This window comes from Tasmannia lanceolata, unplaced genomic scaffold (genome assembly GCF_043159265.1).
Source record: "Tasmannia lanceolata isolate RefF3 unplaced genomic scaffold, GAP_Taslan_0.1 ptg000012l, whole genome shotgun sequence".
NCBI classification, from domain to species: Eukaryota; Viridiplantae; Streptophyta; class Magnoliopsida; order Canellales; family Winteraceae; genus Tasmannia; species Tasmannia lanceolata.
This window is the reverse complement of record NW_027518689.1, coordinates 49,909,821-49,934,882: the sequence shown is the minus strand read 5'-3', so window position 1 is coordinate 49,934,882 and position 25,062 is coordinate 49,909,821. Positions and strand designations below refer to the sequence as shown.

General features: G+C 37.8%; 1 protein-coding gene across 3 annotated transcripts in view; it reads right to left on the bottom strand.

Moving 5' to 3' along the window:
• LOC143888417 (uncharacterized) overlaps positions 1 to 24,518 on the bottom strand; it is a 30,773-nt gene extending 6,255 nt beyond the window's left edge. Inside the window, exons 1-7 of one of the 3 annotated variants that reach the window (XM_077392824.1) lie at positions 24,230 to 24,518; positions 20,548 to 20,621; positions 13,792 to 13,875; positions 13,521 to 13,601; positions 6,594 to 6,674; positions 2,660 to 2,752; positions 24 to 182 (exon numbers count right to left, since the gene is read on the bottom strand). In XM_077392824.1, coding sequence (XP_077248939.1) covers positions 24 to 182; positions 2,660 to 2,752; positions 6,594 to 6,674; positions 13,521 to 13,601; positions 13,792 to 13,875; positions 20,548 to 20,621; positions 24,230 to 24,368 — 711 coding nt within the window. In that variant the 5' untranslated portion in view covers positions 24,369 to 24,518. The remainder of the gene's footprint in view (positions 1 to 23; positions 183 to 2,659; positions 2,753 to 6,593; positions 6,675 to 13,520; positions 13,602 to 13,791; positions 13,876 to 20,547; positions 20,622 to 24,229) is intronic. The other 2 variants (XM_077392823.1, XM_077392825.1) reach the window with 2 other exon arrangements.
• Between the last annotated feature and the right edge of the window lie 544 nt (positions 24,519 to 25,062).

The window sequence follows — 25,062 nt, the reverse complement described above, 5'->3', positions numbered from 1 at the left end:
TAGAGAACCTGTACAGTACTCACATTACTTTCTGTTTGAAATGCTAGTAAATCGTTCAAATGAATGTTCCCAGGAGCAAAACGAACACTGCCAGCCACTTTATTGACTTCCAAGAATCCGTGGATGTTGCATCCCTCACCTTCTTCATCTTTTATCTTTTGAATAAAGCCCTCTCTCTTGCACTGAAACAGAAATGGTCATCAATACCAAATCCCAAAATCGTCGATGCCCAAACTCCCAGTGTATAAAGCTTCAAAAAATGAATTAGAGTGAGGAAACACACTTTTATTCATTTTTTTCTGGGATGAGAAAGAAACAGTATACCCATCATAAAAAGAGAAAGAAACAGTGAATTTAATGGTTAGCATAGTGAAAGCTTCCTTCAAATTTTAGGCCGGTGCTTCAGCAGTTCTACATGAAGAATGCCTTTCTACATGTAGATTTATAAGAAGTGTAAATGAATGTTCCTTCGCAGTTCCCTCTTCAGTTTGCTTGTGAAAGGGTGTGTAGGCTAAAAAAGGCATCATATTGGTTGAAACAGTCTCTCAAGGCATTATTTCAGAGATTCACTATGGTCATGCTTAAATGTGGACGAAATTGCTGTGATGGGTGATGATACGTACGAAATGGGAAAATTAAAGCTTACATGCCAAGTGAGTTAAAAAAAAATACTATGTGCCCTCAAGTATTTTCTGGGCATCGAGATTGCTAGGTCTAAACAAGGCATCTTCATCTCACAAAGTATGTTTTGGACATAATCAAGGAGACAAGAATGCTAGGGTGTGAACCCATTGACACCCCTATTGAAGTAAATCACAAGCTGGGGAAAGATAAAGATGGCACTACACTTTATGTGGGACAATATTAGTGGCTTGTTGGGAGGTTAATCTACTTGTCTCACACGCAGCCAGACATTGCATATGTACATGCATGCCCCTCACCTCCCACATGGAAGCTGTTTATAGGATCCTCTGGCCATATGAAAATAGAATCATATATATAGATTTTGATTGGGCTGGCTCCATTAATGATAGAAGGTCAACATCAAGTTACAACACTCTTGTATGAGGTAACCTTGTAACATAAAGAAGCAAAAAACAGTCAGTAGTTGCTCAGTTAAATGCAGAGGCGATATTTAAGGCTAGGACAAATGGTGTATATGAGCTATTATGGATAAAGATTATCATCCAGGAGCTAGGGCTCGACCATCAAGGTCTGATGAAATTTTATCGTGACAACAAGGCATCCATCAACATTGCACATTCTCTAACCAACATGACAGGCCGAAGCATATTGAGAAACCAAGCTCGAGCCTTATTTGCACCTCTTTTGAGGACATGAGATCGACTTGCAGACATCTTGACAAAGGGTGTCACTAGTTAGGTTTTTTCCTCTATTCCATGCAAGAAGGACATGCGTGATATCTTCACACTAGCTTGAGGGGGAGTGTTGCGCATTATTTTATATCTAGCTGATGTTGTGTTTACCTGACCCTAATAGGGGTATTAAAATAATTTTTCTCTCTTCATATTAATTTAAGTGGGATTTGGAAGTTAGGCTCTCTAACTCTTATCATTCTTTCCCTATTTTCTCTTCTCCACCTTTGTTATTCTCTCTTTTCCATTTTCTTGCATCAAATCCTTCTATCACAAATCAACTCGTTGGACGACAAGGGAGATACAAGGATACCAACACGGCATTGGGGAAGCAACCAGATGTTCTTGGAATAGGTGTCAATGGAAAAATACACCCATTCCCATCAATTAACCTGACTAGGGAGGGGCTTGATTGGAGAATATTTGTAAATAAAACATGGCTCTCATGAAAATATTTCAATAACCAAATTCATTCCTAGTTTCTAGTTATTTCATGAGACTCTTATAGTAGTATTAAAAGGGGCTTGATTGACTATAGAACGTAGTGGTGCAGCTTGTGTCCCATATATTTTGTCCTGCACATTGATTGACACAGCTTAAAGTGCACATACATTGTGTATGTGGAAGAGTGCACCAATACGAAAAAAAGTAGCCCTTGGACTAATCGCATGTGGATGCAAGTTGGTGTTTAGCTGTATGTTCCTTCATTTGAGATTGGAAGATTACTGATTAAATACAAATTATACAATGAACCAATTGTTTAAAGTGTCAGCATATTTTTCCTCACCTCTTGACCGTTCCTTCATCAGAATTTCTAATAATTATTTTCTTCACAGTAGTGATACCTTGTGCTATACTTTTGGCACAATCATAATTATGTTGAGTTTTTTGTGCTTTAGATCTCTAATCACTAATAAAACACTGGGTTAAATCTTGAAACCTAGAATGTGTATTCAGTATTAGGTTATTGGTTTTTCATTCCCCATTTTGAAAAGCCGCAATTCAATCCCAAGTATGATAAGAAAATCCTATCATGGTTAAATACAGTCACAGAATGTATTCTCTTAGAAATAGAAACACATGCTTCGTCATTCAATACATGAGGCTGCACCCTGTAATTTTAGCTATTGTAAGTATGATGCGGGTGTCCATGATCAAGTTCAGTAATAATAAGGCAAAAAAGAAAACAGATGCCGGAACTACAATATACCAACACTATAAATGTATCAGTTACCTACAACCTCTTCACATAAAAAAATTCTAAAAGAATGGTTTTTGTAGACCTGGTCAATCAAATCAGGATTTGTCATCCCCCATCCCTTTTTTCGATAAGCTTCGCTCACTTCTTCACATGAATTACAACACTCATCATCTGACTGTAATGGAAAAACAATCCATCATTAATATGGCTTGGATAAGTGGCAGAGGCATTGGTTGCTGATATCTTGAAAGAGGGAGCAATAATTGAAAGAGAGTAATACGATGCACAATACAAGGCCAATAACCAAAACTCTTGAAAACCTTGAAAGGAATGTCTTTTCATGAAATCAGTTTGAAGTCAGATAATAATCAAATTAGTTCACTGCCATATCTAGTTTTTTTTTTCTCTTTTAAGTTTTGTTAGTTAGATTTTTGAGATCACAAACTGCAGATGAATGTCTCACAATATGCAAAAGAAATATACCATGAAGTCAATATCAAATTTCCAGAAAAGATGAGACGAGGAAACAATGTATGTATATCCATGGTTTTAAATTTCAGCTGAAATTTTAGATTTCCGCCGGGACCGAAATTTAAAACCGAAACCGAAACCGAAATTGTCTTATGTAACCATAATTCTATATACATACATATAATATATATATATATATATAGAGAGAGAGAGAGAGAGAACATTTCCTACACACTTGTGTAGGTAAGTTACCTACACACTAGCTTAAAATACAGTGGGGGCCTACATTGTTTGGGTGATCCAAACAATTCATTTGAATGGTCCTCACATAGATAGGGTGTCCACAAAAAATCAGATCCATAGGATCATCCCAACCCTACGATTTGTGGAGGTAAAATGGACGTGTATAAACCTTCACAAATTAGTCCATTTTTTGCCTCCATAGTTTGAATGGTTAGGATGATCCTATGGATCTGATTTTTTGTGGACACCCTATCTATGTGAGGACCATTCAAATGAATTGTTTGGATCACCCAAACAATGTGGGCCCCCACTGTATTTTAAGCTAGTGTGTAGGTAACTTACCTACACAAGTGTGTAGGAAATGTTCTCTCATATATATATATATATATATATATATATATATATATATATATATATATATATATATATATATATATATGTGCGCTCCATCTCTCTCTCTCCCTATCTCAACTTTTCTCCTTCTTCATCGTCAACTAGTTAGGAGACTAAAGAAAAGGTCCTTACATTCTCATCCACTTTTTCTTTCCTCCGACTTTCTCTTTCTTTCCTCAGAGACTTCAAAAATAAATAAAGGTTATTGTTCACGTGAACAGCACTGAAGGAACAGTACCGCGTGAATAGGGAGCACCGCATGAACTGTACTACTGCACTGCTCACGTGAACAATAACCTTTTTTTCCTGGGGTTGTTGGAGGGCACTAAATAGTGTGTCTATTGTCGCTAGTAGTCGTCGTCTTGATGTCGTAAGCCTCCACTGCCACTGTTTTGATGCTGTAATTCTTCGATTTGTCTGGATGCTCTTCGTTTGGTCCTAGAAATTTGCATATAGGGATGGTATGGTGCGTTGATCACTTTTAAATGATGATAGGCTAGAGTCTCTAACAAAACATCATCTCTTTTTCTTTGGATTAGTTCTATGAAGTGACTCTAGTGATTATTTTCTTGTGTTGGTTACCCGTAGTTGTGATTGGTAACTCGCGATTATTTGAGAAAAGTGAGTTTATGGCTGCTCAGTTGGTTCGAGTGATTCAGAGGTCTATGAGAGTTGAGGGTTCGAGTGAGCCTTCGGTTAAGCGCTCAGCCCTAGATGCTCAGTCAGGTAGTGATCGTAGTGGTTGTGACGGTCGATCTACCCATGGTAGAGGTCTTCGCGGTCGTGGAGGTGGCCGTGATTCAAGGAGAGGTCATAGTACTGGTGGTCTTGGAACCCACTTTTGCACTCACTGTTGTATGGAGTGCTAGAGGGCGAGCCTTGGCGCAATGATAAGGTTGCTCCATTGTGACCTGGTTGTCAAGGGTTCGAGTCACGGAAACAGCCTCTCTGCAAAGCAAGGGTAAGGCTACGCACATCTAGCCCTCCGCAGACCCCGCAATGGCGGGAGCCTCGTGCGCTGGGCCACCCTTTTTGTGGTATGGAGGGTCACTCAGTTGATTATTGCTATGATTTGCATCCGAAGTTACGGCCTCCTAGATATGCTAGTCATGGTTCAATTGCTGCACTGAGAGCTTCATACTTACATCATCCGGACTGAGCAAGGTGATTGCTTAGTAGTTTTTTGGGCTGAGTATGGTGAGTGTTTGAGATCTAAGGATAACAACAAGCAACCAATTGCCACCTTAGCACAACATGATAGCAATTCCTCTTGTTTTCTTTCTGCTACAGGATCATGGCTCATTGATTCGGGAGCATCACCATATGACCGATAAATCTGATATATTTTCTTCTTTTCAGTCATCTTCTTTACCGAGTCATAGCGTTACCTTGGCTGATAGGACCACTTCTGTCTCGGGAGTAGGTGTAACTTCTCCTCACTCAGGCCTTTCATTATCCTCTGTTCTTTGCGTTTCTAAATTTCCCTTTAATTTACTTCCCGTTAGTCAGTTAACTAAACATTTGAATTGTTCTGTTTCTTTCTTCCCTTATTGTGTTTTCTAAGATCTGAAGAACTGCAGGAAGACGGGTTCGGGTCCCGAGGTGGATGGCCTCCATTAACTCGATCAGACGAGGGAGAGTGCAGCTTTTCAGAGCTCGGTTGATTCTTTTCAGTGGCACTACCGTTTGAGCTACCCTTCAGCTAACAAGCTTCGGAAGTCAGTCTTAGTGTCAAGTCCAGTTAGTTCTTTTCAGTGTGTCTTGAGAATTGAGAAAACATCATAGGGTGTCCTTAGACCATAATAAAGGACTAGCTTTGGTTTCTTTAGGCCATAATAAAGGACTAGCTTCGGTGTCCTTAGATCATAGGGTGTCCTTAGACCTTTAACAGAGAGCAGGAATGAGACTTATAGCTTTGGTTGCCGAGGAGTCATAGTTTCTACTGTTAGATAGTTAAGTAGCCTAAATGACCAAAATTCAGCTGACTTACACTTTAAATGAACATGTTAACTTACCAACTTCTCCAAAAGCTTAAGCTGATGGAGAAAGGCGTTATTTATCTTTTATAATTTAACACTCCCCCGCACGTGTGGCTCACTTGGCAAACACGTGGCACATGTGGTCCCACTTTGGGCTGACCATCGCATGTGTATTTTTGCTATCCGGGAGGTTTGAACTTTAGACATTTGGCTCTGATACCATGTTAACTAACCAACTTCTCCGATGGTAGGCCCAAAGTGGGACCACATGTGCCACGTGTTTGCCAAGTGGGCCACACGTGCGGGGGAGTGTTAAAGTATAAAAGATAAATACTGCCTTTCTCCAACAGCTTAAGCTTTTGGAGAAGTTGGTAAGTTAACGGAACAAAATTCAGCTGTAGGATGTTTGCCAAATTCTCATGGAAGACTACCCCAAAAACAGAGCTCCATAGGAGCCTGTGATTGCTCGATCAAAATTGAACTTGAGCTAAAATAAATATAATATATAAATCTAGGCTCCTAATTTTGCAGCATAATGTCAAAATTAGATAACTAAAAAAGAGGTTTGAGGAGAACAAACAAGCATCCTAACAAGATTTGTGACCATGAATATCCTCCGAGGGTGGATTAACTGATACAACTATCCTCCGAGTGTGACCATGAATATCCTCTGAGTGCGGATGACCTGACACACGATATCTAAGGACTATGATGCAAATCTTTTCATTAAGGTAATGCAGAGTACAAAGTAATGCAAATCTTCAAGTCCAATGATAACCAAAGCATTGTCCACCATTTATCTATTTCTTTTTTATATTTTGCTAAAGTCGTACATAAAGGAAACGTCAGAAGGAAAATGAATAATCTTGTAGAGTACACATATTGTGATGTCAAGAAAGGGATATCCTTCATTGAAGGTAATGTGCATACCACTTCTGCACCATAGCAAGAACCACAGTAAGTCTCATTGTGATCAAGCCTTCCACCATGCCTCTGTAAAGGTCTTTCAATCTGAAAAAACAACATAGACAAGCACAATTAAGCAAATCTAAAAACATAACCAGTTCTACTGTCAGATGTGGGAAGTTAAATACAATCTGAAGTAGAATATTCATCAGCCAATAGCATTTAACTTCTACTCATTTGATGATTGATTACCGTCTCAGTAGAAAATTCAAGAGGATGTGCAGAAATAGAAAAATACTACAACAGGACTTGAGTCTAGACAACGAAGCTGTTCTTGAGACAGTTTCCTTGGAAAGACAATATAGCTCTGAGTCTAGACAACGAAGCTGTTCTTGCGACAGTTTCCTAGGAAAGACAAAGCAGCTCCTCATTTTCCTCTCAATAAATTTAGTGGAAAGACCTCAAAATCTTGCGTAAGTCCAAGATCTCGTCTAACTTATCTGTATATATCCCAGGGAAGGATTGTCAATACTAGCCAATTTAATGGCATGCACGGGGCCTTCCTTCTTCCAGAACGATCGAAACTGAGAAAGAATCTATGAAGCGAATAAGCCTTTGCAAGAAGGCACACTCTTTGGTTATTCAAATTTTGCATGCCAAATGAAACAAAAAAGCTATTATCAGCCTGCCCAAACTATCCCCCTTTACTCTGAAAGACATTAAAGAACTTATAAAATCTGTTTTACACCCGTTTTACACAGAAACAGAACGTTAATGTATCGACGCTCTCTTTCTCTGTTTTTTAATGTATCAAGGGAATGCCATATTTTGAGAGGCCTTCTCTTTGGAGACACTCAAGCTACAATGAAGGTACGTTTCTTTTTTGTTTTGCCTTTTCTTCTTCCTTATCTACCTTTTCTAAAGTGCTATAAAAAGAAAATGCTTGTGCCTCTGGTAGGTAATCTTTGCCTTCCACTCTTTTCATCTTCTACATACTGCCTTTTTTTTTACAGATATCAATGCTGAGATTCTACTTAAAACTTTAAAAGTAGAAAAAAAAAATTTGTGCCTATTTTACGTCCAAAGAAACAGAGCAAAAGTCAAAGAAAACACAAGAGAGAGAACCAGATGGGATAAAAACAAGCAAAGAACAAAAAGGAAAAGGAAGAAAAAGCCTCTAGATTCCATCAGTTACAAAAGAGGAAATATTGTGTAAATAGTCAAAGCAGCCCTATCAACAGGTTACCTAGCTTAAGAATCTGCCAGATGATTAATTCTTCTTTGTGATATCAATGAAATGCAGATTAAGTTCCAACTCTCATTAAGAACCTGTTAGATGAAAGCAACTAGTATCCCAGGGCTGATGTAGCAATATGTCTTGCACTTGTTATACATAGTTTCCAAGTCCAAGTTTTAAAGCATTGCAATGAACAATGTCTACACCATAAAATACTAATGATTGGTCAAGGTGTAGGTTTATATTCAAGAAGGGGGTTCGCTCACTTAAATCCAGTTAAGAGACATCAATCGGCTTCCAAATTAATAGAAAATGAAGTTTTTGAGAACGTAAAGGTCTATGACCTAATGAAGGTGCAGGTTTTTATTCAAAAAGTTTTCATTCACTTGTTGATTTTGAAGGGGTCTTGCTTGAGTATGTCGGAGGCCCAGGGCAGTGTATTAGACTCTATCCGCACCTCCATGGGAGCATTTTGATGATGAGTAAACACTCTTACACACTAGGTAATCCTACTTAAGTTATGTTTAAAGTTGGGTGCTAAGTAACTAGACATAGTTTATCTTGCTAAGAAAGAAAGATTAAGAAAGTGAAGAGAAGAAGAGGAGAAGAGGAGCAGAAAAACTAGAATAGGCAAAATTCGTAAGCATAAAAGTAGGAGTCAATCGCATCTCGCAACCTTTTTCTTGTATTTTATTCGATAATGAACAATAAATATTACACAACTGCCAACATTGTTTTGAAAATCTTACAATTTATTATTCAAATCAAATCTTATGGATTACGATTTGAATCTCATGATTGAATCTTAATTTGTAATAGGGAAAATTACATTTACACCCCCTCTAGCTTCTGACCCATCCACTTCTACCCCTATAGTTTAAAATGTGACAACTACACCCCCTGTAGTTTCAATTTGTGTAAGGTAGACCCCCTCAATTGACGGTTCGTCCACAGATTGAAGGGTTAGGATGATCCGATGGAGCTGATTTTTTGGGCACACCCTATCTATGTCAGGGCCCATCAAATGAACGCTTTGGATCATCCAAACAATGTGGGCCCATACCCGAATCCAAACACTACCAAAAACACAGTGGGCCCACATTGTTTGGATGATCCAAAGCGTTCATTTGATGGGCCCTGACATAGATAGGGTGTGCCCAAAAAATCAGCTCCATCGGATCATCCTAACCCTTCAATCTGTGGACGAACCGTCAACTGAGGGGTTCTACCTTACACAAATTGAAACTATAGGGGGTGTAGTTGTCACGTTTTAAAATGTAGGGGTTGAAGTGGATGTGTCAGAAACTAGAGGTGGTGTAAATGTAATTTTCCCTTTGTTATAATCTTGTGATTTTCGAGTGAATCTCGAGTACGATTCAAACATAAATCATATGATTCATGAGATTTATCCTAATTAAGATTTGTATAAAAGGTAATAGGATTTTCTTTCGAAATACCCAATTTCCCTTCCGCATTAGAAAAAAACATTCAAAACCCTCTTGCGAAAAGGAAGAAGACGAAGGAGGAGATGGAATGAATCGGTTGACGTTGAACTAGTCAAGCATGTTGGATGTGTTTGAGGGAGACAACTATAATGAGCACAACATCGATATAATTGATTTTTATCATTTGATGTTTGAGATTTTGAGAGACGACTACTGTTGAACTCGAAATTTTACAAAAGGGGGATAAAAGTAAAATCACGTAGTAAAAAAAGGGAAGATAAAAAAACAAGAGTGGTTACACGTTACGTCACTCCTAAAATAAAGGGATCGACACAAAAAAAAAAAGACACTTTAGTGAAAAGGAGAAAATTCCTAAATCCACTGAAGTGTAAACTTTCGTGAGAATCACCCACTTTCAAAAGAGGTTACGTAACTTCCCATAAAAAAGGGAAGTTGAAATTGTGGAAAGATATGGGTGAGGTGGCATTCACAGCGACTCAAAAATAGTTGTCTATAAAAACACTCACTTTGTACTAAATTCTAAGGGCTTAAGTAAATTGGAAAATTGCAAAAGTAAGTTGGAATAGTGTAAAATCCTTAATTCAATATAAAAGATTACTTAGGGTTAGAATCCACCATAGGTTTGGATTAGATTGATTAATTAAAACAACTCTTGAATTGGGTTGAAAATTCGATTAACTAGTCAATAAGGAATAAGATCAAAGGGATGTCATTCCTTACAAGTAATTAATCAAATCCACTCTCCAATTTACATTGATTATATAGAACTTTATATTTGTTAATCGACAATCATTCATACGAAAGGGGAAAGCCAATGGCATGAATGATTGGGATTTTCCAAACACAAAATCCTACACAATTTTTCAATTGAGTAGATTGATTTAATTATAAATATTTCTCCTTCCCCATGGCTTCAACTAAACCCTAAGTAATTAGGATTTAGTTATTCATGAAGAAGTGAAGAAAAACAAAAATAAAAGAGATAGATGGGAGAAGAATTGCCATATAGAACTTGAAAGGAAATGAAACAAAAGCAAATTACTTCTTCACTAACTTGAATTGAAACAAAATTACATCAAATTGAACTTAAAATAAATAACAAAAATTAAATAGAACTTAGTCTTTTTTTTTCTCCTCCAACTTTAGCCAAATCCTCCTCTTCAAGCTTTAGTGTCACCTTGGAATGAACGGTGGATGATTGATCCTTGGTTGAGAGTAGAAAAGAAAATGAACAAGAAAACCTAAGAGAGAGAGAGAGAGAATGGTGGAGAGAGCTTGAGACAAAGAGAGAATTGTAGAGAGAGAGCAAGAGTGTAGAGAGTTGTTAAAGTAATGGCCCGCCCTAAATTTTGAGAGTAATATCCTTATATATTGGCCACCCTTAGTTACTTGAACGAATTGTGTTGACACCATGGTATGGCCCACTTAAATGACCGAAGCAGCTAAAAATATATGGAGGTTAGTCCTTCAAATTAGTAAGTTTCCTAGAAACTTTATTTGCTAGGTGTTTTTAATGGACACAACACCACACACCCAAACAGCCACAAGTGTTACCGAATATATGCAACTGCCAAAAATAGTTCGCCACTCATCTAAAAACTCCCAATGTATATTTCATAGTTTTCAGCAACTATTTCATCTTTGAAATTATTTTAAATTAGCTGGATATCCTTTATTGCCAATTTGGTTGAATTGTCTCTGAAAGATACGTTGCCAAAAGAAACGTCTGGTTTTTGCTTTCTTAAAACACCCCCTCCACCGAATGAAATTGACTTGTCCCCACCGAAAAAAAGTCAATGCTTAAATCCCAAGTGGGTCCCACGGTATTAGCTCAAAATACATCCCTCCTTTTGGTAGCCCCTATTTCCATGTTGACCTTCTCATCTTAATAACAGCACTCCTTACCTTTTTCTATTAGATGGATGATGCAAAGCATCCCATGGTATTCTCATTCGTGTACACCTTTTTTGCCCAAGTTTTTCAACGGTTCAGATCGTGGTGGCTGGTTTTTTTATTGCCACTTGTAGCATAGGCATGTGCATGTCATCCAACCCATCCAAACATAGCAGGTCCTTTTTCTTGCCTTGTATGTTCGGTCATTGTCTTTTGCTACTATTTCCATGCATGTTGACGTCATCAAATCCATGCAGACCTTGTGATTTCTATGTTAGTGCATGGATTGAGTGCTCGTAAAAGTGACTCGGACCCATGATGGGCCCCAAACTTGGTCCAAATTTATATGGTATAAGCCTTTATGTATTTCTAGAGAGTGCTATACTAGTCACGCCACATGATGATCTAAACCGTCCAAGTGATGGCCACAACATAAATGGGTTGCCCTACAAAACATCATTCTCATGGGCTGATCTTAACCGCTCATTTGAATGCCATAATATAAATCAATTGTACTCCTCCATAGGGTGATCCAAAATGTCCACTTGGTGCGCCACACTGTTAATTGATCGAATTGCCATCTTAGAGTTTCATCTCTTAGAACTAAATTTTCCATAAGGAAAATTCCTTGAAAAACGATGAAAAGTTCTTCCCTTTTTGGTCTTCTTAGCTCCATTTTACGTGGAATTCATGAATAACCCTGAAACACCAAAAGACACCCAAAATACCTTAGTAGCACCGCTTTAATTATGAAAAATGCATGATTCCTACCACTATAATTCACATATAAATGTGTTCATCAGATTCCCCCATACTTAGGCTTTGCTTGTCCTCGAGCAAATAAAAAGAAAAATAGGACAAGCAAATAAAAAGAAAAATAAAGAGAAATAAAAACAAAATAAAATCCGAACTCACTTTCGTCGGAATCACGATTGCACTTAGCACGTGCAACAAGCCTTTGAACCCCTAGGTTACCCTAGTGGACGAGTTGTGTCTCGTGAGCGTTTGCAGTGAATGAACACACAAAATTCTAAAAACAAACTTTTCTTTCCAAATCACACTATAGAATAAAGCCAAAAATTTCTAATCATTTTGCTTTGATAAATTGCTCAAAGTAGAAGAACAAGAATACCCCCATACTTAAACTTTGCATCCTATCCCAAGTTGGAAAAATTAGAAAAATATTTTAATCAAGGAATCCTCTTTTGAATTTGTCCTACTCTTCTCCCTTAGATTTGATTCTAATGTAATCATACCATAAAAGAAATTTGAATTCGAAACTTCGTAGAAAATTTGCAAATTTATATGGCCCACCATACTTTCCACTTTTTCCATACTTTCTAAGAATAGAACTCACTTTTGTAATCCTCTACTGCTTTTGGCGTGAATGACATGCAGGGCATGCACCAGACACCCAGGCTAGTAAGCAGTGTCCGACTAATCTTTGATTTGCATATGTCATAGACATTGATGCATATGAGTTCAAGCTTTACCTTTGATTATGTGCAATGCTTTGATTTATTAAGCTTTCTAATTGACTCATGTATGGAGTTTTCAGTCAGCTGCTCTCAAGCCAATTGGCTTAAAGGAACTAGGCATAAAAACCCTTCAGACTTAATAGCTCAAGTCAAAAAGGCTACAAATCAAAACTATAATCAAGAAGCAAACTTTCTAAAAATAATTCTTTCTTTCTTTTGTTTCAACCTTTCTTTCCGTTTTAACCATACCATATAAAAAGCAAGTTTCTATTTCTTTTTCTTATTCAAATCCTTTTAAGGAATGACAGCAACGAAAATAGCATTAGTCAAATAGGAACCATTACGGTATTCAGACCATCCTTCAACCCCCACAGGTATGTGGATAGGGGCATCATAGTCACCTTAAAGTACCCTGATGACATGACATACCATGTTAACAGATACATTGCTTGAATGGGTAAGTTAATAAAACTTGCCATCATGACGTGGGAACATTAATTTTTGAAAGAATGTAGAAACATTAATAATCCTCATGACAGTTACACATCAGATACGTCACAATGATTACACATTTTCCTCTTTAAAATGACTAACCACAGGACATCTAACAAGATATAATGCACAATATAAGCCCAACAGGAAAAATATTAGTCGCTGATGCTCCTGAGATCTGAGTAGACAACAATGCAATTAAATACAAATACACCTTGAAGAATTGAACAAAAATAACATTAATTATAAAAGAACAGAGCCTAGTCATAAATTGAATGGAAATTAATGAAAGTTAAAAAAGAAAAGGCCGTACTCATAAACTAACTCATCAATAAAATCTTAGCATATGCATATCAGAATATCAAAACTAGGGAAAGTTGTGAACCTTGGGAGAACCAATTCCATCCACTCTTGACTCGATTACAATACCAAGGTGATCTATTCTTTTCTTTATAATATCATGTCTCTGCAAGAAAACAGACAACATAGATGGATATGTTCAAAATCCTTAGAAGCTGTGAGTTCTGAATACCAGGAAAATTTTAAAAAGATTACAATCGATTCTTCTGCCAGAAAAATTTTGAGTTGAATGTAAACAGTGACACACAAAAATGAAACCAACATCAGTAGTCGATCAAAGAAGTATTAAGTCGTACTATATTATAGTGCTGCTCCCCGCTGATATCCATTGCATCAACACTAAGAACTGAACATGGAAGCACTGGAAAAGTCACATCAAACTGCAAAGCCATCAAAAAGTAAATGTATAGAAGATGAGTTTCAGAATATCCAACGAAACAAAAGAAAATGAATTGCCCTTATAAGATTTTAATGAATAGTTCTTGATAGAGAGAATTTATTTTAAATTATCAAACCCAAGAGGAACAATAGGTATTAATCCCTTACAGAGATGGTGTAGAAAAGATTGAAGACGACAAGTAGAGAACGAATATTCCGAGGAACAGCAATAGGAAGGAGTCAAATTATGTCTTTAATTTTCTACAGAGGGTCAAGTGACCACATAAGGAATTTACATAAAAGAACAGAAGAAGCTCTAGTTTGTGTAATAAACACATTATAACATCCAGCTCAAGCTAATATGTTCTCATAAAACATAAAAATCTTGCTAACTAAATCTGACATCAATCTCTAGTAAAAAAAAAAAATTAGTAGAGATTATATTAAAGGAAGAAAAAGGGGGAGTACTCCACACCCGAGATGGTCTATACAAAGTGAAAACAACAACAAAAACTACAATTAACATCAAATAAAAAACAATCCTCACAGATGAAGAAAATAAAAACTCTCCAAAGATGCCCTCCCAACACCCGCCAGGACTAGTCTGTTTGCATCACTATTGGCTGATCCCTTGATCTTGTAGACATGAAATGTGAAACCTGCCACTCTATCCTGAATCTCGTCGATCATACGCGCAAATATCCATGGGAAAGGATGGCTGAAGTCCATCCACCTTATAACATTGTGCGAATCTCCCTATCCCATCAGCATAACTAGGACACTAGTGTCGGAGATCTTGAAGCCCTGTAAAACTGCTCTCAACTCTGCCTCATTAGAATCCATGATTCCAAGGGGCCAGAGAAGTGATGCGATTCGGCTCCTCTGCCCGCCACATAAAGAGGTTTTTCATTTATTTAACTTTTTATTTTATTTAGGACTTTATATTTCAGCATATTATTAATCTAAAGCCTAGATGTAGGGGATGTCTACATCATTTACGGCTTACGCCACTCACACACCACCTCACCACTGCCGCTTACTTTGCCTTGACCATGATTTCCATCTTGACCTTTAGCCTACTTTTGAGGTATCAAATCTAGTCCATTTGTCTTGATTTTAGTGTCATTAGAAAAGTTTTTCTATTGACTATCTAACGAGCCCAAGATCACACAATTTGGACGTGATTTGAGAATTTTATGGACGATATACAAGCGTAGTACATGTTTATGACGGGACTTCTATTTTAGCGTAGTTTTATTATTAAGTAGGGGCAATTTGGACATTGTGCCATAACTTAAGTTATATCCAATTGGTCTATAAGGTGGGACCACTCACTTAAGATAACATAATCCATTAGCCTTTAGAAGAGGGCATACTTTTTCTCAATTATAACCTATTTAAAGAGGCCAAAGTGGACGAACATTCAATTTTTGAAGAACAATCGTGAGCCCTTCCTTCCCTTGTGTGTTTGACGCGAATGGAAAAAAAATCCTTCCCCAATCCACCTCTTCTACCTTTTAGTTTCCCCCTACTCTTTCTTCTTCCCTTCTTTGTTATCTCTATTCTCCCCATGTCCTCCTTTCCTTTTCCTCCTCTCATTTTCTCTCTTTCCCGTCATTCTTTCTTTCATTCTGACATTTCTGCCCTCTTTGCAGTCACGTGGACAGATCGCAGTCTTCGACTTCATCTAGCCCTTCGATTCACCTCTTCTTTACTCCCTTTCTTTTCACCCTGTTATCTTCTACATTGGAGACAAAGGAGAGAAGAAGAGAAGAGATGGAAGAAAGGGGAAAGATTGTATAAGAGAGATAGTCCCCCTCTCACACCAAAATCATTTATATATAAGAGATATGTTACAATGGCAAGAATACCCTTAATGAGGGTAAACATGTCCAACACTCCCCCTCACGTTGGAATATATGCATATATTATACATTCCTAGCTTGTTACAAACATCCTTTAAATTAGCAGGCCCTAATGGTTTGGTGAACACATCTGGTATGCTGATCGAGTAAACATGGTGCATATTCCGCCTCTTTGAACTCTTTGACGAATGAAGTAACAGTCCACACTTCAGTATGTTTGATTCATTCATGGAAGACTGAATTTGTAGCGATATGAATTGCAATCACAATACAATTGTGTTGGACCTGAAGATGAAAGACCAATCAATGATAGGAAGGAACGTAACCAAATTAGTTCTCCACTCGTATAAGACATAGCTCGGTATTCTGCATCTGCACTGGATTTAGATACAATATATTGCTTCTTACTTCTCCAAGGCACCAAATTTCCTCTGACAAATGTACAGTATCCAGGCGTTGACCTCCTACCTACTAGAGACCCTGCCCAATCTGCATCAATAAACCCCTCTACCCACTCATGACCATTTTCTTGAAACACAAGCCTTTCCATGGTGTACCCTTCAAGTACTTGACGATCTGAATCATTGCTGCCCAATGAGAGATGTGAGGAGAACTCATAAATTGACTAACCATTCATAAGGCAAATGAGATACCAGGACAAGTGACTCTCAAATAAATCAACTTTCCAACCAACCTCCTGTATCGACTAGGATCATCCAATAGGCCTCCTCGATCTGGAAGGAGTTTTACATTCGGATCCATAAGCGTAGAAGATGGTTTTATCCCCATAGAACTTGTCTCCTCTAATATATCCAATGCATACTCTTTGTGACAAAGAAAGTCCATAACGAGAGTGCTCTACCTCGATCCAAGGAAGTACCTGAGAAGACCCAAGTCTTTAATGGAAAACTCTCCCTGGAGGAAAGTCTTTAATCTCTGTATGCTGCCTTTGTCATTTTTCGTTATCACAATGTCATCCATGTATACTATCAGAAAGATATATCCAATAGTGGAGTGGTAGCTAAAAACAGAATGATCAATACATTGTTCATGCCGAACCGCGAGACTACATCACTGAACCTTCCAAACCATGCCCTCGGAGATTGCTTCAGCCCATAAATTGCTTTCCGGACCCGTTTGGGTTTTTCAACCCTAGCCGAACGCTTTTGGGTTTTCAACCAGCAATACAAGAGATCAGTAATCCTCAAAAGAGAGACTCATGCGACACCGAATCTCTGAAAAATGTGACTCAAAACCTCTCTGGCTAGCGAGTAGGAAAATGTGATCCACTGACTCCCCATCCTCCATACAAAGGGCATAATGGCTGATAATGAGCTTACGATTTCACAGGTGATCGACTGTCAAGATCCTTTTCTTGGACGGCAGACCACCCAAACACGCAGAATCTAGGAGGGGCAATAATGCGCCAAACTCTAGCAGGGTGCAAAGGGCTAGAAACAATCTGATTGTAGAAAGACTAAACACCGGAAACCTCCAACAAACACAAGATCCAAACCCTTTTATCCTTGTGGATCTTCTTTCTATAGCAGGAATTCAAGAGGTCAAAAAAGCTAGCCACCAAATCAATCTCTCTGCCAAAGAAATTCACCTGAAATTGAGCTTCCACGAGATACGACCCTCCCTCCGCTCAAAGCAATATCTTTATCAGAGGCCACAACAAACAGATCCGGAAACAACAACACCAACAACGAGCCATGACACCACTTATCATGCTAGAGTTTGATTTTGTCCCCTTCCCACAGTTTGTACATGATCCCTTCGTCGAGACCTATATTTTTGCCTCCAAATATCCCTCCACAGTGTCAAACCACTACTTCTGAAGCGGTTATCAGAAAATCAATTGTCAGGGCATGCTCCATACTTTCGATGACCTTGGTCCACAATTGGTGTCACTCTTTACCAAACCTCAAGTCATTTCCGAAAGAGGACTTTGTTAACCCATTTCAACCTCCAAAAACCTAAACCGCCGGTCTTGATCAATTTGCACACCTCCCAACTGACAAGGTGGTTCTTCCCAACCCGTCAAAGTTGCCCCAAAGGAAATTCCTCTGAACCTACTCCATACGATTGATCACACTCATCTTACATCTAAAAAAAGATAGATCATTGTGGACACGGACACGGACACAGCAAACCTCCGGAATTTAGAAACGGGGACACAGCTAAAATAGAAAGTATATATAATCATAATTTGTCGATATGGATACGTGTGTTGAGTTTCGACACGAATATGAATTGTCTGACATGGCAACATCTAAAAATCTTGAAATGGTGACACATAAATACACAAAATTATTGATTATTACACAAATATGAGTCCACACGTCCACATTAACTCTAACATTCCTAGCAATATATTTAAAAGTGTCCAAAGGAGTGTCGACACAGCTGGACACGCGTGTCCTGTTGGACACGACAGGACAAGTGTGTCAGAAATAAATTCAAAGTGTCGGCTAAATCATAGGATAGATGATTAGAATATTTGCAAGAACAGCATTGATGAGAGTGATTACGCCCCCCAATGACATGAGATTCCGCTTCCAAGATGCAAGTCTTTCTCCGCCCTTTACACTATCGGGTCTCGCACACTTCCTCAGTCTTCTCTCAAATAGCACAAGACCAAGATGGATTGTAGGAAATTGATCTACTGAGCAACCCAGTAACAAGACCAATCTCTCTCATCATCCGACATGTGAATACAAAGCATCCTTGATTTATGAAAGTTGGATCCTCGCCCTGTCAACACTTCGTAGCAACGGAGAATATCATTTAGCATCGTCGCTTTACCATCATCAGCCTCACTGAGAATAAGTGTGTCACCTGCAAACAAAAATGAGAAACAACCATCCCTTGATGCCAAATCTTAAAACCCTCAATGAGACTGGATCTTCTACCTTTATTGATCATTCTGCTAATGGCTTCCGCTAAAATCAAGAAAAAAAATGGCTAGAGAGGGTCTTCCTACCTCAGAACTCGGGTAGATTAGAATAAACAGTTGGGAGAATTGTTCCCCAATATAGAAAACCATGCTGAAGACACACACCTCCATCACCCAAGATCTGCATCTCTAGTAACAAAATTCATAAAATTATAGGGTACATGATCTTGAGTGAAAATATTGATCAACTAATTCACCATCCTCTACATTTTATCACACATAGTGATGATCAATCTCAATGTTTTCTGTATGAAATCTGACAAATTGGACCCCGCACATAATTTGATTGCACTTTGATTATCACAATGTAGAACACAAAACGTGATTGGAGTGGTAAGATACAATTCTGGCATTAGATGTCCAAGCCATGACAGTTCAATGGTTGCAAAACTCATTGACCTATATTCATCCTTAGGGCTTGACAAAGTCAATTTTTTTGTTTCTTGCAGCTCCAAGAAAGAAGGAATGATTCATCAGGACACAATAGCCTCGGACAGATCTACTATCAGGTGGACCTACCTAATCAACATCTAAGCAAGCAAAAACCTTTAAATGATCATCTCTTTGAATCTGATAACATAATCCACAAGGTTGGCAAGATGCATTTGGTAGAGGGTAGATGTTCTTCTCTAGGATCATCCCCAAAGTTATCGGAAATGCCCCCCTGAAGGTGGGAAGTGCGCTACCAAGGAAAACTATGTATATTAAGTTGCTAATTGTTCTGTGTATTACCTACCTCACAAAAACTTACATCATCTACTCCTTCATTTACAGTTGTTTCTTTTTCTCTGTCATAGTCTTTCCATTTTTTTCTTGACCAGTTGAACAAATAACAACACAATGATGCATACCAGAAACAACTCAGTAACTCCTTAAGAATAATTTTGATTTAATATCTGAAAGAATTTTTAACTTCTCTTGAGGATGTGAATAGTTCCCCTTTAGCAAGTTCAAGTGACCATTAAGTATTGGTTTTATTGGTTTTATTGTAATTTGGAATTGCCATCTTGGTGGGTTATTCTTCACTTAAGAACCTGTTTGAACTGCATGAATTTTCTGGAAAGTTTGGAAAGGGCAATTTTGTTAAGCTAGCCCTTTCATTTATTAGAATTTTAGCTGGGGGCAACACTTTACTGGTAAGATTTGTTTAGCCCTCTCCATCACTTCCCTTTGCACTTGCCCGCCGCTTCCCCAACTCTTCATGCTTCCCGCCTTCCCAAAAGCATTTACTTACCGCTTTCGCTTCCCGCACTGACAACTATGATCGTGCCAAAATTTGCAGAATTGATTCACAACAAGTGGTGGGTCAGGTCGATTGTGTAGAGCTTCCGCTTACTTTTGTACTGGAGTTTTTGCCTTATACACAGAAGATAGTATATTGGAAGAAAAAAAGTGCAATACAACCTAAGCCAAGACTCAACTAGGGCATGCCAAACAAACTGCTAGGAAGTAGAACCCAAAATTTTCAATGGCCGGCCTTCATTTCAAGTAAGCCTGTGATTAAAAAGGGCAAGCATATTGATTGGTTTATAATTATTCATGTTGAACTGTTTTATAAATCAGATGCGTATTGTTGGCAACTCGAAACCATTCCTTCTGATTTGACAAAATATGCAAGAGAACAATCATTCATTTCAAAGACGCATTTCGAAATTCTCCTAAAAAATAGCTCATAATCATTGAACAAGCCTTTCTGCAATTTGCAAGATGTCTAGTCCTCATTAGACTGCTGAACAGACTAGAACACAAGTACACAACATGCATCTGCTAGCCTCGACTGAATAAACAAGCAACAGTACACTCTTAGAAACATATCTGACTAGAAGCGGAGTAAAAGCATGGATGCTAACATTGATACGGAGGGTTTCTCCTCTTGAACTATCAACTGTCAACTTAGTCTCAGTAACTGCATTAAGATATAGGCCTGCAATGATAAAAGAAATATCCAGTTAAACAGAATTCATTTTTTAAATCCTGCTGTAATTTAAATTTATGACTCATGGATTGAAATTTCGGTTTCGGTTTAGCCGAAAATGAAATTTCGGTGGCAATTTAGGTTTCGGTGAAAATCTAATTCGGTTTCGGTTTTAAATTTTGGTCCCGACCGAAATCCGAGATTTCAGACGAAATTTCGGTATTTCAGCCGAAATTTAAATCCATTTATGAGCAATTAAAAACTATAATTCAAAAAGTTTAGAAACAAAATAGCAGATAACTATCAAGATTGGATATTTGAAAACAAGAAAAGTGACAAACAACACATTATAACTATCAAGATCGAATGTTTGAAAAGTGACAAACAACACGTTACAACTAGCGGTGAGAAACAAAACAACTCCAACTCTCCATAATCAATAAGAAACCCAAAGTCCTAAAATTTGGTTTGTACCCCATTCATGTACACAAGCACACATACCAACAGAAATGTTCTTACAATTAGATCGATCCAGGATGGTACATGGTAACTAGGTTGGTATAAATCTCATTTTTAAAAGTATTTAAATAAATAAAATCAGCACAAGGACAATAAAAATTTGAAAAGGGGTTGACTTCAAAACAGAAAAAGAAAAATGAGCCGAGGCATATGTGCATGTGAAAGGAAGAGGAACTCCCCTGCTAACACAAGAATGTCTGACACATTAAGAACCCAAACTCCTCATCTTCCATGAGCAGGGTATAGAAGGCATAGTATAAATCTCATTTTTAAAAATATTTAAATAAATAAAATCAGTACAAGGACAGTAAAAATTTGAAAAGGGGTTGACTTTAAAAAAGAAAAAGAAAAATGAGCCGAGGCATATGTGCATGTGAAAGGAACACGAACTCCCCTGCTAACACAAGAATGTCTGACACATTAAGAACCCAAACTCTTCATCTTCCATGAGCAGGGTATAGAAGGCATAGAGATATAGTCAATCAGAATAAGGGAATCTGAAAGGCTGAAGCCACCCAGGTTGCAAAACAACTCCAACTTACATAAACATTACAGGTATACATCATCCATTCATAAGAAACAAGGTTGAGTATAACCAAAGTCCTGATCTTTTATTTTGTACCCAACTGAAACACGCAAGGATACTTACCAGCCAAGGCATATGTGCATGTCAAAGGAGCAGGAACTCCATGGCTAACAAAGTAAGTGACACATTAAAAACCTAAACTCTTCATCTTCTATGAGACGAGTACAGAAACGCATACAGTATTCTCGATTAGAACATGGGATCTGAAGTCACCAAGGTGGTAGCAAATCCACTTAATGCCCCGATAAAATCCACCTAATGCCCCAATAATTGAGCCCCGTAAATTTTTTCTCCTAAGCAAATGGTTTTAGATAATTAAAATGAGTAACTATGAATTCTGCATTCGAGAGGAGCCTATCAAGATGATAGTGTCAAGGAAAAGGACAGCGTGCCTGTAAAACATTTGCTGATTTCCTCTCTAGCTGACAATGAACCCGCCACGAGGAAAATCTTGCCAAGGATACATAAATCAATATTTATAGGTATAACGAAAGGGAGCAGTGAACTCATTGATACAGAACATATTGCATATGGGAAGAGTTATAAATATGCCCATCACAAAACAAAAATAAACAAGACAGCATGCTGAGGTGCAAGAATCTAAGTGGGCTCTCTAGGGCTAAGAAATCCTGAATCACTTATTCATGTATCAACACTGGTTTGTCCCAAACAAAGAGCATGGACCTTCATCATATTGAGACCCCAATCTCTTATCTGACATTAGAGTCACGATGGTTTGCCAAATGACTGAAAAAAATATATATATAGTATCACATAAAACATAAAGTAATAGGTCTGAGTTGCAGGATCGCTTGCTTCATACCTTCCCAGTAGTGGCACCTATAATGCCCAATTTGGAAAATAGGCATACCATGGATACATCGTGTGCACCACTTTTACACTAAACATTGCAGCAGCAAAAAGTCTGTATAAAATCAAAAGAGAGCTCATCTTTACATTAGGCAAAGAAAAATTAGCTTCCACCTTCAAAGACAGATCACTAAAGAAAATTTTCTGACTTTCGAGTAGACCACACCGGCATGGCCATCACACCCATACCGAAAGGAATAAGGGCATTGCGCCTTCACCTTTTGCATGCTCAACTTGCAAAATGACCTCAATGGTGAAGCTCTTGGTTTGTACACAGGGAACAAATAGAAGACATATGAGGGTTGAATGGTAAGAGTAATAGAGAAAATGGAGAAAGATGATAGAAAGACTATATCCTTAAGGACCTTAACAGAGAAAACATGAATTTAGGGATATAAAATGACAAAGACAACCATAATGGACTTTACGTATTAGAGGTGTTTGAAATCCATCCTAGGGCTATCTTGTTTATTTGCCATTGTATGCACATATATCAATGTATTGCTGGTATAAGGTTGTAAATGAAGAAACTGAGTTAATTCTCATGAACTTGAAATGTCTTAACTTCTTCTCATTAGCACAAACTCTATATTTTACATGGAATAATAGCCACTCGTTTAAGATCAAAGGGACAGCATCTATGCTTCTTCCAAGGTAATTCTAGGTCATTTCTCTCTTCTCCCCTGGCTTCCATAAGTCTTTTCTATTGAAACTGAAATAAGCCAATCGTAATTCTCAAGTTTCGTGGGGGCATTTTAGTCATTTACCCTAAAAATCTGTATTAGGGCTTCTAAGTGGCATTATAAATACTAATGATGGGTCTTTTTTTTTTTTACTGGTACTAATGATGGGTTTATTTCTCCATCAGAAACCCTAAATCAAAGAGGAGAAAGTGATGTGGAGATCCGAGAGCCCGGTGAGAACGTTTTGGGAGACAAAAGAACTGATCTGAGGTAAGATATGGTCTAAGTTTGTGATTTCTGTGATTTAGGAATAGAGTACATTGTTTTTACCCTAGTTAGGGTTTGTTGGAAGAGTTATTTTTCGTTTCTCGACAAACGGCAGGTATCCGGTGAGTATCTAGCAAGTTTCATGGGTTCTTTAGAAACTCTCCCTCATAAGCTTTCCAACAGATCTGATCTTGCTGGATTTCAACGAGAAACAAAGGAGTCAAGAACCATTGAAGTTCGGTGAAAATAAGTCTCTCTAACTTTTATTTGATTACTGTTTTATTTCTAAATATCAGATCTCGCACATTCTACATAGCACTGTTTATCTTCAGATTCATCTTGAAAAAGTTATAATCCGAAATCCCTCATATCCCTAGACAACAGTAAAAAAAAAAAAAAACCCAAAAATTTCTTAAAATAATCCATATTCAGGAAAGATAAACAAACTTGAATCAAACATAAAAAAAATGAAACCGTACAATTTACCACAAAACAACAGAAAATAATGCAATCCAATCAAAAGAACAACCTAAACTCATCCTCAATTTCAGAATCCCTAATCTGATTTCACTTCATCAATCACAAACAGAACCTTTAATCCTCATCATACAATAAAAAAAGAAAGCGAAACGAGACAAATCAGACTACTACAAAACCAAAGAAGAAGATCAAAGAAAGATACAAAAACTCACTGAGCTCAGAAAGGAATAAAAAAATCATGACGATTGAGGAGACAATCGTGATGACTCCTCCAGAGAGGGTTCTACTGTAGAAATCTTCATTAACCTTTGGATATGCATCGAGATTTCTGAGCTTATTGACAATCTCCATATCTTGAAATGGATCTTTTCAAGAAACCCTAGAATTTGAATTGGAGAAATCTAGGGTTTCTCTCGGTCCCCCATTTTCAAACTACAGCGTTTTTTTTTTATCTTCGCTTTCTGCTGAAACTTGGAATCTCTTTGGACGCTCCTCAGTATTTTAATGTCAAAAAGGAGCGGTTAGGGGGGTAGCTTAGTAATTATGATGACAATTCTGGGCACTGAATTATTATTATACATGATAGGAGGGGTCTTTTGATCATTTGACAGAAAAGGGGGGATGGGTTTTTCGCTCCTCTTTAGGATAATGCACCCCCTGTTAACGTGATTTGACGTCCACAATTATCGTTACAAGGATGCGAATTATCCTATAGTGGGTGCTAATTTATCACAACCCATTAAATTTCTTCTACATGCACTGAATCGTCGCCAACATCCAATGAGCTGTCCCAGCCAATGAGGAAAAGGTAAGAAAGTGTGCATAGATTAAAAAAAAACGTGGGGAATATAGGCTACTGATATTGGCACTATCATGTTTTAATAATAGCACACACTCACCCTTGTCTTTTCTTTTCAAAATGAAATCTCACTTGCCTTGGCACCAACCGTCTCCTTTGAATTGCATAGGCATAGCTTTGGTCCTTGAATCAATCATCTTCCTGGAATTCTACCTTGTCCTTGCTTATGGATCTCCTTTGTAATAT